Source organism: Dasypus novemcinctus, chromosome 9, assembly GCF_030445035.2.
Source record: "Dasypus novemcinctus isolate mDasNov1 chromosome 9, mDasNov1.1.hap2, whole genome shotgun sequence".
Classification (NCBI taxonomy): Eukaryota; Metazoa; Chordata; class Mammalia; order Cingulata; family Dasypodidae; genus Dasypus; species Dasypus novemcinctus.
Window position 1 is genome coordinate 100,603,895 of NC_080681.1, and position 13,855 is coordinate 100,617,749.

The window sequence follows — 13,855 nt, forward strand, 5'->3', positions numbered from 1 at the left end:
AAGATGGCTGCTGATGGCTGCAAGGGTTCCTCCCTTCCAGGGCCTTGCTTCTCTCTGGGTTCAAGTCTCCTTTCTTCCAGGGCTTGCTTCTTCCTGGGCTCAGGGTTCCTCTCTTCCTGGGGCTGGCTTCTCTTTCCTCTGTGAGCTTATTTCCCAGGGCTCCAGCATCAAACTCCAACATTAAAACTTCAACATCAAAAACCCTCAACTCTGTCCTTTGCCATGCCTTTTATCTATGAGTCCCCACCAACCAAGGGGTGGGGACTCAACACCCTACTGACCTGGCCCAATGAAAGCCCTAATCATAACTTAATCATGCCCAGGTACAGACCAGATTACAAACATAATCCAATATCTATTTTTGGAATTCATAACCATATCAAACTGCTACAGTCCCCATGTGTGAGTTTTGCCCTCATCACTCCCATCACCAAGTTTCAAGATTTAAAAAATAATAATAAAAGTAGGTATATATTCCTAGCAACTTTTCCGGAAAAGTCTAAGCCAATTGTTTAAATATCAGTAGCACAAAGGATCAGTTGGCTTGGAGAGTGATTCAAATGAGGCAATGCTTTGGGTTGCCAAGTCTCCTTGGCTCCAGGAGCATGGAGGACTGGCCAATGGAGTCAACCATGAACATCTACTAAAGTAGATGCAAAACAGTCACTTTGTTTTCACAACAGATAATCCCCAGAAGGTTGCCAATTGGGAAATCGTTTTGTTTGTTTGTTTGTTTGTTTGTTTGTTTGTTTGTTTTTAATGCTTAGAAGGATTTCTTTTCTTTCTGCAGCCTTGTCTTCCTACTGGGGTCTGGCTGGGAATGATGCCCACCAAAGCCTTTCAACTCTGCAGACCAAGCTCTGTCTCACTCAAGGTGAAGACGTACTGGAATCAGGGGAAATGGGATGGCCTTGGGTAGTGGAATGGACCACACCCAGAAAGCTCCAGTCCACTTTTCTACTCCCAGTGACCTCACACACCCTACAATCAATCTCTAGGGAACTTCCTATTCTACCTGCTGAAAACTTTTTGTAGGCTGTTCCTTCCCTCTTCTCAAAACCCACCAAGGGGGCACCTGCTATAGGGACGTTCACAATTATAATTAATCATGCTGTTCTCTGCTCCCAGAGAAATGTACCCATGTCTTTTATCACACTCACAGTGCAGGGGTCTCATCTGTCAACCCTTCAGTTCGCCTTCTCCAGGGAGCCTTCCCTGGCCCAAGTCTGGGTAACAAGTCCCCTCAGTGTGCTCTCGTGTCACTGGGATGTCTTCTTCAGGGCACTTATCATAACGTCCTGTGGTAGCTGTCTTGAGAGAGTGGTGGTCCAGGAAGGAGGTTAGAGACTGCCTCCAAGTTTTCCACCATTGTATTTTTTCCACACAGTGCCTGGCACATAGTAGGTGCACAGTGAATATCTGTTGAATGCTATTGCTGTTGTATTTGTGTCCATCTCACCCACTAAATGGGGGAGATTTGCAGGAAGCGCCTCTGTTGTACTCATCTTAGTAGCCCTGGGACCCAGCACAGGGCCTGGCACAGAGAAGGCAACTGTTTATTGGATGAATCAATAAATGAAGGAATGAAAAAATGCCATTCCATAGTCAGGACAATTGAGACAGCAACGAATTCAAAGTCTCCATTCTGAGGCTGTAAGTTTTAGTGATGAGGGAAATGAATGAATAAGTAATCCTAGGATGTGAGTCAGTAAGTGACTTGCCACAACTCTCTAAGCCCAAATTTGAGACTAATTAAAAGATAACTGAATAAGATTCTGGGGTTTAATTGACAATAAACAGAACTATTGATTTCTCCCCATAAGCCCATTCCTCCCCCTTTTCTTCCCCACTTTAGTAAATGGCAACACCAGCCAAACAGCGGCACAAGCCAAATCCCCAAATTCAGCCTTAGTGTTTCTGTTTGCAAGCCCCAAAGCTCAGCAAAGCTGTTAGCTCCTCTTAACGCACATACTGAATCCCTGCACGATTTCTATCTCCACTGCATTAACCCCTCGCTCTGGTCCAAACACCACCACCATAGTCTCTCACGCGGACTGCTGTAAGGTCTTCCTGAAACCTACCAACTTCCTCTCGCACACCCCGCAAACTATCGTCACACACGGATGGGTAGATCTTTAAAAGAAAAGCCCCTATATATGCCTCATAATATGCAGAGTAAATCTGAAATTCCTACCGTGATCCCCAAGCCCCCATGACCTTCCCCCTGCCTGTCTCTGATCTCACCTTAACCCACATTCCCATCACTCACTATACTCTGACCACAATGCCTCTCTCAAACCTCACTCTCACCACAGCATCTTTGTACTTGCTCTTCCTTCTGCCTGGAAGCTCATTCCTGGATCATTGCCTGACAGGCTCATTCTTGGCATCCAGATCTCAGCTCAAACATCACCTCCACCCAGAATCCTCCCCTCTATTATTTTACTGTTTTATTTCCATCACTGTTATCTGAAATCTTCTTGTCTATTTTTTTTAATACTTGTTATCTGTCTCTCCCAACTAAAATGCCTGTTGTTTTCATGTTCTGAAGTTATCATCCTTATTTGTTTTCTGTCTCTCTCCCTAAATAGAACATAAGCTCTAAGATGACAGGGCCTCATCCCCCTAGCTCCTAGCACAGTCCTGGGCACATAGCAGATGCTCATGAATATTTCCTGAATGAATGAATGAATACAAAAATGGATTCAAAATGTATATACAGAGTAATGTAGGCTTGGGGAGAAAAGCGAATGTGGTCTTAATTGCCATTAACAAGAATTCAGAATATAGATGGGAGGAAATTGCCCTACTCCATTCTGTACTTATTCAGTTATATCTGTATTACTGTACTTGGTTCTGGAAGTTGCACTGCAACACAGCAGGCAGTATAGACAAGAACCTGACCAAAATGGCACATAATGAGAAATTCAGAAAACCAGAAATTATGGGAAGACTATTGTTACTGTCTTTAATATCTAAAAGACTATTGAGAGAAAGAGAGGACAAATTTGGTTTGGAGCCTGAAGGGGCAGAATCCAGTCTAACGGGTATTAGTTTGATGGAGATAGATTTCAGCTACAGGGAAAATGAACTTCTGACAGTCAGGTTTCAGAGTAAGGGAATGCACTACCTTTGGAAGTAGTGAGCTCACCATCTAAGAAAGTGTAAAAAGTGAATAACAATTTGGCAAGGATGTTGGGGAAGGGATTCCAGCAGGAGAAGATGACCTCCAAGATCCCTTTCAAACTTGAGATGTCTGGGTTTCTATGTACCTAGGTTCACAGTCAAGAAAGGACTTCTGTCTGACCCTCCTCTTGACATAGAGGTGCAATGGACACAACCAATCCAATGTCCACATAGAAGAGGTGGCATTGGATTGGGAAAAGTGGACATAATGGACAAAGGGTATGGGGAAAGGCAGGAAGAGATGAGAGGTGGAGGCGTCTTTGGGACATGGAGCTGCCCTGGATGGTGCTTCAGAGGTAATCACCGGACATTGTAAATCCTCACAGGGCCCACTTGATGGAATAGAGGAGAGTATGGGCCATGATGTGAACCAATGTATATGAGGTGCAGAGGTGCCCAAAGATGTACTTACCAAATCCAATGGATGTGTCATGATGATGGGAACGAGTGTTGTTGGGGGGGGGAGAGGGGGGGTGGGGGGGTGGGGTTGAATGGGACCTCACATATATATTTTTAATGTAATATTATTACAAAGTCAATAAAAAAAAAAAAAAAAAAAAAAAAGAAAGGACTTCTGGCTAACAAGAGTGGTGGAGATTACTTATCCAGCTGCTCTGACAGCAGAAAACTGTTGTCAAAACCAAGTCTACAAATCAGGGAGTAGAAAGATGAGCTGGGCAGTGTCTTCTGGACCCTGGACAGCTCCCAATATTTGAACTCGGTTATCTATGTGTGATCATTCAAAATATGGGACTTCCAAATGTTTTGACTACCCGAAAAGATGCCTCAGATTCTAGGGGAAGATAGCCAACATTAGATGGCCCTGGGTTTGATTTCTGAAATTCCACCACTTCTTAACTGTAGGACTTTATGCAAGAAATTAATTCCCCCAAATTTCAGTTGCTTCATCTTTAAAACTTATTTCATTAAAAAATGGGGAGACAGGCCAATTGAAATAAGAGTGGAACAAATCTGATAATTATTGAAACTCAGTGATAGACATATGCACATTCACTATACTATTCTACTTTTATGTATTTGAAAAATTGAATAATAAAAGTTAAAGAGGGGGAGTTTAATAACAGTATCTACCTTATGGAATAATTGTAGGGCTTAGAGCAATTATCATCAATGTTATTACAAGAAATTTTTATGAATTCTAATTATTGCCAGGAATTTTAAAATATCACATTTAATTATCCCAATAATCCTGTAATATATCCCAATCATCTCCATTTTGCAGGTGAGGAAACCAAAACTCAGATAAATTAAAGAATCACAAATCTTACAGCTGGAACAGGGCTGAAATGTGATCCAAAACCAAAGTTGTCTAACTCTCAATCACAGCTGCCTTTATCTCAAGAATAGCTCATTGCATTCTACTTGGTTGACACTGACGCAATTATGATATCATTTATTCATTTAAGCCAGTAGTTTGCTAGCTCTTTTCTCAGCAGCACAACTTTTTTTCCAATGCAGCCTTACTCAGAACCCCAGAGAGTAAAACTGATAAAAGTTATACAGTTCTGTTGACATAGGGGCTGGGCCCCAGCAACCAGTCCACTGAACTCTTGGGTGGCCCCTGGAGCATAGTTTGAAAAAATCCCAGATTGAAGCCAACAACAACAACCAAAACCCTAAGAATGATACATTAAGGACAGCTTACATTTGTATACTGCATCTTTGTTTTCCTGTGTCCCATCACATTTGATCCTCATTATCAACTCTGAGGTGGACAAGGCAGGGCATATCATCCTCAATTTGCAGATGAGCAAATCAAGGCCAAACGAAGTTAAGCAACTGGCCAAAGGTGCACCAGTTTAAGTTTTGGCCAAGAACAGACTGGAAGGAGTCTGTCTCTATTAACTAAGTGTGACCTGGCAGAGAGGATGTCATCTACTGGAAATTGCTACTGACCCTTGGTCTCCAAAGTAGACCAGCAGCTGCTTGACCACTGAGAGCTGAGCACAGTCCCATGGGCCCCTCTGCCAAGACCCTGTCTCTGAGCAGATGGCGATGGGAAGGGGAGAGAGGCTCACTGCCACCAGACAGCCTGATAACAGCCCTCTGGCTATAGATAGCCCATTCCCATCCAAGCCATATATTCCTGCGCACAGAGCAGGGGAGGCATTAACAGCCAAAGTGCCTTCCACCCTCATCTGCAGCGAGAAGGTAAGTGCAGCAATAAGTGCAGACCCGTGTAGCAGTTACACTTTGCTTTTCTCCCTAGCTCTTGCAGGGAGATGCCTGAATCCAGAGGCAGCCGATAATTGCCTACATGGTTCCTCCACTCCAGAGCATTTCTGAATTGAGCTGGAGCACGTGTTGGCATAGACAACACTTAATTATCACTTAGTCTTTAATTAGCACTTAATTATTAACACTTAATCCATCTGTAAAATGGGGACACTAATACCTGCCTCAGAGGGACTCTAGGAGGATTAATTAATGTTTGCGGTCCACTTTGAAGAAGCAAAGAATTGAAGAAGTGCTCAACAGTGGCACTAACAACCACACTGGATTTATTTCCTTTTCCTAATGAGGTCCCATCTTTCTCTGCTCCTTCCTCTCCTTGCGAATATCTATCCTTCACAATATCTGCCCAATTTTGCCCTGGTAGAGAAACGCTTAGCTCTATGTATCTCAGACACAGGATTTCCCATCCTAGAAACGGGCTATTTACAGCCATCTTCACACACTTTAATTTTCCATTATGTCCTCTGAATATGTCAATGCCTTCCCAGTAAATATTTTGATGTGAGCTTTTGCAGCGGCTTCTGTGGAGGCTGAATGGGACAGCTGCTCCCTGTATTAGGGAATTCCAGATGTGGTTTAAAACCACCAGGCTCATCTGTGTGAATGTCCAACCTTTGGGAATGGGGGGGGGGGTGCAGATCTTCTGGTTGTCTCTGGGGAAAGCCATGGGCCTCTGCGCCACAGGCTTCAAAAGAGATAGCCACCTGTTCCTTGGCCTTGGCTAGGGTGTTTCCTCAAGGACCTAAAACCTAAATCTGGTTTGGCTATGCCTTGAAGATGAAATATGTCGCCTTACTCGGCTGGTGAAAAGGTAGTCTGGAATAGCTCCTTGGTCAGGCTCTGCCCTACTTAACCTCAAGACCTTGATCAGCTCTTAAAGCCCGGATGTAGGACCACGGGGAGGGGGGGAGGGAATGTATACAGCCTTTAGGGTTTAATTGGCCTGAACAAGGGGCAAAAACATTTCCCCAGAAGGTCAGACCTCATCTCCTCCCTCCTCCCTTGGTGCCAACCAAGCAGGGGAACACTCACTCTTCCTGGAAGCTGAGCCCGTTGTCTCGTGGAGTCCCAGTCACTGGGGCAGAGAGCCGCTCCATTGAGGTCCTGGGCTGCAAGGCTGCAGGCAGACCCTGAACCCTCTTCCAGATTTCATGGCAAGTCTTATCTAGGCTGTCTTGGGGTGTGTCCTGGTGGATCCAGATGTATCTGGGGAATGGGCCCAGGGCGGAGGGGCGCTTGGCCACCAGGGCCGAGGACGAAGGGAGCCCATTCCCACTGGCCATCCTCCTCCTCTCTTTCTGGAAGCCCCTTTGTCCTCCCAGGGCTCGCAGATGAGGGGACCATCCACCACCACCCCTCATTCACCAGAAAGGGGGATGAGGATGGGCACTGGCAGAGGCAGGTCAGTTCTGGCTGGCTGTTGCCCCAGCAAGGTGATGACGTTCAGAAGCTCTCGATTTATGCGTGAGTGGTAGGTAGGGGACAGCTTTCTTTTGGGGAGGGGAAGCTTATTTTGATTTGTTTTTATTTGCTCTTTCCTGGCTTTTGCCCCCCTCCCCCTCTCCCTTAGAAGAAAATATTTAAAAGTCAACAAAAACCAGTAGCTTAGTAACCGTGGAATCCCCCGGAGCTCAGGAACCAGGCGCCTGGGCGGGCAGAAGGACATCTGGGAACAGCTGGAGGGGGAGGGCTGGCTCTCCCCACAGTCCCTGGCACTCCACCCTTGCGACACTCCCCTGACACCTTGCGGTGCCTGGGGCTCAGCCCATTCTCGCTGACTAAGCCACGCTGGTCAGTGGTTAGGGGCCTGGCACTGCCCTAGGCACCGTGGGGGCAGGAGCCCGCCATTAGATTCTCAGTTCCAGTCTTGCCAGGGACCCCCGCGCAGACCGAGGCCAACGGCCCCTGGCCCCTCCCCCCGCTGAGTCCCCTCTTTGCTCGATCCCCTACCCCCTGGTGGGCCTTCTCCAGCGGCTGCCCTGCTGCCTCCGGACAAGAAAAGACAAGAAAACTAGTGAGTGTATCCCGGCGGCTCGCTGCCGCCCCCGGCACGCCCAGCAGACACCTGCCGCGCCCCCCGCGCCAGGGGACGGGGCTCGGCACCCCGACGGGCCCTGAAGCTTTAAAAGGGCGCGGTCTCAGCAGGGGAGGCCGGGCACTGCGGCTTGGGCCTGCTTGCCAGTGGCTCCCACACCCTTCCCGTCCAGCGCTGGAGTTCTTTCTGTGCTTTCAAGCCCAACGGCTCGGTGCGCGGGGCGCCGGGGTTCCGGGTCCAAGGCCCTACGGCCGCCGCAGTGGGGGCGGGGGCCGATGGGGGCGGGGTCGCCCGGAGGGTCCCAGAGCATTTTCCCCTGCGATGGAAATCCAAGAGAGCCGGCAGCCGCCTCACTCCGACTCAACACAGGAGCCTCCGCGCCAGCCAGGGGGCTCTGCCCCCTTATCAGCCGGATTTTAACACTAGCAGCCAATTTATTGGGCACTTAACGTGTGCCAAGCGCCAAGCGTTCTATGTTGTCCTATTCAATCTTAGCGAGCTCATGAAGTTTGTGCCATTTATTTATTATCGTTCTCCTTGTGCAGAAACTGGCTTAAAGACATAAAGGGGTGAATTCCAGGAGCACTAAGAAATGGGGTGCTGGGATTGAAACCCAGGCCCTCTAGCCTGCGCCTGGGCTCTGAGCTACTGCGGGAGCCGGTTCCTTCCGGTGCTGGAATTCAGGGGCCCGGAAATGGGTGCCAATGGGACAGAGGCGCAGAGAGAAGGGCTAAGTGTGCTGTTTGCTATTCACTGAGCTCCTGTCCTCGTTGAAACTGCTTCATTAATTTCGGAATTGGCCCAGGACCTCTGCTGGGGGCTCTCCAGCCCCAGGAGTCAGTGGTTGTTCCTGTAGTTGTTTCCCCTGCGATGGAAGAGCAAGAAGGCAGAGGAATGGATGCAAATAAACGAGAAGGCAGCCCATAGACACAGGCCTGGATGGAATCCTGGCACTGCTGATTCCAAGCTGTGTGACCCTGAACAATTTCCTTAAGGTTTCCCATCCTCATTCATTCATTCCCCAAATATCCACTGAGGCCTTCCTCTGGGCCCTGCTGGGATGAACAAAAAACACATGATTCCTGCTTTCCTGTATTCTAGGGGAGGAAGATAGATGGCAAACTCGCAAAGCAAGTATATAAACAATAGTTACAGATGAATTGGGCTGTGATGGAAAGGAATACAGTGAGGCAATGCAGGAGGGGGAGGCAACGAGAAATGATGGTCCAGGAAGACATCTTTGAGGAAGTAACTTCTGAGATGACAGGGAGGATGAGAGAGTCTTTTCTGTAAGATGGTGTGTTAGTTAAGGTTCTTTTGGGAAACAGAATCAACAGGAAATATCTGTAAATAGTATGAGATTTGTAAGACTCTCTCATGTGACCATGGAGATGCACAAGTCCAGGTTCCACATGCAAGTTGCAAACCAGGAGCTCTGATGAAAGTCCAGTGAAGGTCGTTGATGAGTTTCCAGGAGATGTTGGCTGTCCAAAGACAAGCTGGGAAATTCTCTCTGAATGCTGAAATCACTTTCCCTTTAAAGGCATTCAACTGATTAGATGAAACGTCACTCATTGCTGACAGCAATCTCCTAGGTTGATCGTAGGCGTAATCAGCCATCTATGCAGTAAACTCAATGATGACTAAAACCCATGAATGTCCTTATATTACAATTAGCCCAGTGCTTGCTTGACCACACTTACCTGGCCAAGTTGACACATTAGCCTAACCATTGCAAAAGGTGACAGGAAATCATAATAAATCACATGAAAACCGAATTTCTAGCTCCTGGTAGGCACTCGGTAAATACATATTGAATGAATTAATGGTATACTATGTGTAAAGTGCCTGGCATACATTAGGTACCTCAAAAAACTGCCTTACTCTTTACGGAGAGGCCACATTCCTGGAAATGTTGACTCAATTTTGAAATCTGAGCTTCATTCCTTTCTGATTTTCATTATAAAATTGAAGATGGGTTCCTTTGGGTAAAATTCCAAGGACCTAGACTGAATAAAATTATTGTTAAGAATGTAGAAAACCTTTTAAGATAGTGTGTTTAAAGGAAAAATGATCATTTCTGATGAAATATTAATAGTTCTGAAAATGTCACTCAGTGTTTATGCTGCTTGGCATTTGGTTGGCTAACACCTATGCTTAGAACAGAACTCCAGGAACCTTGCACTGCCCAGGCCACAGGATTCTGGAAAGCCAGCCAGCTCACTTACTCCTTCTGTTCTCTCTCCCCTTCAGCAGGAGATAGGGGACAGGGATCAATGACAGGGACATGTTTCTTAGAACATACAGCTGGGGTTTCTAGAAGATGCTGCAAAGACCTTAAGTGATGCACTTAGAGATAATACAAGCTGTGTGCAATACAGTAACCACATGTGGCTATTTTAATTTTAATTAATTCAATGTAAATAAAATAAAAAATTTAGTTCTTTAGTTGCACTAGCCACATTTCAAGTGCCCAATAGCCACATGTGGTTACTGGCTAGCTTATTAGCACAGAGAACATTTCCATGACCACACAGGCTGTAGAACAGACTGCCTTGTTTATATTCTGATTTTGGGTTTTCTGGCAGTGTAGACTTAGGCAACTTACTTAACTTCTCTGTTCATCAGTTGCCTCATCTGTAAAATGGGGATGATAAAGAACACCTCCTTTGTAGAATTGTTGTAGCTATTCTCTTTCTAAGTTATTACTTATCCCATGGAAAATCCCTAGAACAATATTTGGTGAATAAGGGGCACATAAAAATGCTATATATTAGTTTTTTTTTATATATTAGGTTTTGCTAATTATACTGAACATTGTGTCTTGGGTGTTTCTGAATAGCAAGACTCTGTGCTATGCATAACGAGGAAGAACATTTGCTTAATTTTTTATTGTGCTGGGGGAATTGCTCTGTGGCAGAGGAATGGACACCAAACATCACCTAAGCCTTTGCAAGTTTTGTTTGGTTTTGAGCACCTAGCATGGGCTAAGACCAGATAAGGCACAGGGGTTAGGGATGGATGAGACCTCTACTCTAGGCAAAGGCCCAGTCTAGTGCAGAAGGAACAAAGCATTCCACAAGTGCCCTGGTACAAAGGAGGTGTTTGATAAATGCTTCTTCCAGCCTCTGATCAGCACAAGTATATGTGCCCAGGACATTTTGGGACACTGAAGATAGTACAGTGAAATAGCCAGGCTTTCTCCCTACCTTCTTAGAGCTTGAAGGGATGCATTAGATGGTCATGGACAGCATTTCATCTTTGAATTATTTTTAGCTTAGAAAAATTCTTAATTTACTCCTTACTAACCATATTACCAGGGCAGGTTGTTTAACCTCTCTATGCTTCAGTTTGCTCATTTAAGAAATAGAGATAATAAAAATACTGACCTCACACAGTTGTTCATGATAATTGAGATAATACATGTAAAGTGCTTAAAATAGCTTGGCATGAGCTACGTACCCAGTGAATGTCAGCTATAATATTTAGGATTCTGGAATTCTTGCTTCCCTGTTTGGCTCCAGGACAGCCTCAGGAGCTGTCCCCATCTATTCCCCAGCCAAAGCCTGTACTCACTCACTCCCACTCCAGTACGAACACGGCTGGGTTGAAGAACTCAGAAATGTGGGCAGGGCCTGGCCCCACCCCTCATCTAGTAAAATTAAACACACCCACCTTTCACCAAAAATATAACTTTGTGTCTGTGAAGAAAATAGAAAGGATTTTTACCATTTTGCTTTTGAAAATTTTTGGCCATGAGTGATTTATTGAACGTATGATCAGCTATGATTTCTCACCAATCTTGGTGCCTACTTAGGAAATCTTGTGTAGTGATAAAAATCCAACCTACAAATTGTTATCAAATGTAATGAAAGTTTTGTGACGACTAAATTCAACAGTTAATGAAGATGACACAATATTACATTTTGCATTTAATTAAATATTTACCGATTTCAATGTTGTGGCTTTCTTCTTTGTATTTTGCAGCCTAATGGTGACATTTGCAGGCCTAAAATTTTTTAGTAAGCCGCTAAAAATAAGAAACCCCAGTTATCAAGCCTAGAATGCTTAATGGGTTAAACAGCCCGGAGGCAGGGCACATGCATAGGTAGGTCCTGAGCAAATTTCTTTAGGGACAAACCATCAGAACTGGAGGAAGAGGAGGCTGCAACCATGTTTCCTGGGAACGGGCCTCCCCTGGATGCTGTTCTAGCAACGGGACTAGGTTGCAGAGCAGCCAGCCATTTCCAGGACTTTAAAGCAAAGCTGTGACTCTGTGGCTCCTCTTCTGGTGACACCATCAGCAATCCCTGCCATTTCCTAAGGGGTTTTATCCCTTATCATTGCTTTGATTTCTTGCCCACATGTGAGTAAGTGGTTAAGAGCTTGGGAGGGGAAGCAGAGAGGCTCAACTGATAGAGCGTCTTTCTGCCATATGGAGGGTCCAGGGTTCGATCCCCAGGGCCTCCTGACCCACATGGTAAGCTGGCCTATGCACAGTGCTGCCGCTCATAAGGAGCGCCTTGCCACGCAAGGAGTGCACCCTGTAAGGAGAACTGCTCCACGTGAAAAAAGCACAGCCCACCCAGAAGTGGCGCCACACACGGAGAGAGCTGACGCAGCAAGGTGACGCAGTGAAAAAGAGATGCAGTTTCCCAGTGCTGCCAGATAATGCAAGTGGACACAGAAGAACACACAGCGAATGGACACAGAGAGCAGACAACATGGGGGAAGGGGAGAGAAATAAGTAAAATAAATCTTAAAAAAAAAAAAAAAAAGAGCTTGGGAAGAGGCAGCTGATACACTTGGGCCTGAATTTCTGCTCTGCTACTTTCTCACTGGAGGCTTTACACATGCCTAGCCTCTGGAATTCCTGCATCAGTAAAATGGTGAAAACAAAACAGAGAAGTTTGGGGAGGGGAGTCCAAATAGGGAAATGCATGTAGAATCCTCAGTACAGTATCTGCCTCTGTGAGACCTTAATAAAAGATATTGATTACTATTCTTGTTATTATTATCATTAGCTATTCTGAACAACCTTGTAATGTGAAAATGGCATCCTATGAGATCTCCAATTACAGTTAGGGAAAGGAAGGTCATAGCTAGAGAAGAAGAGAAACCAAGCTGGCAGTGGTGGCCTAGTAAACAAGCATCAGAGTCAGTCCCCAGTAGATCCCCTGGTTTCCCACTCTGGGTTTTCTCCACTGAACCAGACCCCAGGCATGATAGATGCCCCAAGAACTACTAGAGGGATCCATATGGGATGCTTGGCTCTTCCTTTCATTTCCATGCCAGCATATTGGTCTTAGGACTTCTATCTACTGACTACTGAAAAGATTTGAAGCAGCTTTCAGATTAAAAAGTTAAAAAAAAAAAAAAGACATCAAAGATTAAAACAAGATTTGACTCCATCCAAAGAAAGCAGGAATAGCTGCTACTTCCAGGTACCTGAATTGGTCAGCTCACATGGAGGTAATAAAACTAAGTATCCCTATTTGTCAGCAAAAGCAAAAATGGAAACACGTCAGATGGCAGAGTTTTTATTTTCTGACAGGAGAAAATACACATCTTCATCTGCAGAGACAAAATGTTTCCTGGAAATAACCCCAAGCATGAATTTATCATGAGTCCTTGTATAAAGGACACCAAGTGACACAGTGGGCAATATATTCAATTCTGTTTTCATAAAAGCCAGAAATGCCATTAAGTTGGTCAGTTTCTCACACGAGGGTTCTCTGAAGGCAGGGAGCATAACATTAAATCATAACTCAGAGAAAGCATTTCTTTAAGGAACTCAGATAATGAAGTCCAGGAGAAATACCTTTGGGTCCATTCCACAAACATTACTGAGCACCTACTCAAGCATGCATGCATTCATCCATTCAGCAAACATCAACTGAATGCCCACCAGGTACCAGGCATTCTGACTGGCACTGGTGAAGATTGCTTGTAAGAGCGGACACCTGGACTGAGTTTTGAAGGACAAATAGGAGAGCACCAGACACAGAAGGAGGAGGAGAGTGTTTCAGGCAGAGTAAGCAGCAAGCACAAGGGCCCAGAGGGTAGGGAGAGCAAGCTGGGCTCATTTCAGGAATTCAAGGGCCTCAGAAGGACTGGAGCCTGGGGGTGGGGATTGGGGAAACAGGAAGGTGGATGGGTGGGCAGGGGCAGGTAATGGAGGCTCTTGTGGGGAGGGTCTTGCAGGGAGCTTGGATTTCACTCCAGACCATGAGGAAAAGTCCAGTGACGGCAAGGGAGCTGTGAGGTCAGGTGAGTGTTTTAGAAAGAAAACTGGTACAATGAGAAAGATAACTGGGTACAATGTTTTGCAAAGATAACTGGTACAATGACTCATTGAAGGGGACCAAAAGCAGAGGA

At 45.6% G+C, this 13,855-nt stretch overlaps 1 protein-coding gene across 2 annotated transcripts in view; it reads right to left on the reverse strand.

Annotated features, from left to right (window-relative positions):
- The window catches only part of C9H1orf94 (chromosome 9 C1orf94 homolog), a 46,872-nt gene extending 39,537 nt beyond the window's left edge, over positions 1 to 7,335 (reverse strand). Inside the window, exons 1-2 of one of the 2 annotated variants that reach the window (XM_058304821.2) lie at positions 6,808 to 7,335; positions 6,475 to 6,648 (exon numbers count right to left, since the gene is read on the reverse strand). In XM_058304821.2, coding sequence (XP_058160804.1) covers positions 6,475 to 6,539 — 65 coding nt within the window. In that variant the 5' untranslated portion in view covers positions 6,540 to 6,648; positions 6,808 to 7,335. The other variant, XM_004460488.3, reaches the window with a different exon arrangement.
- Positions 7,336 to 13,855: the final 6,520 nt, after the last annotated feature.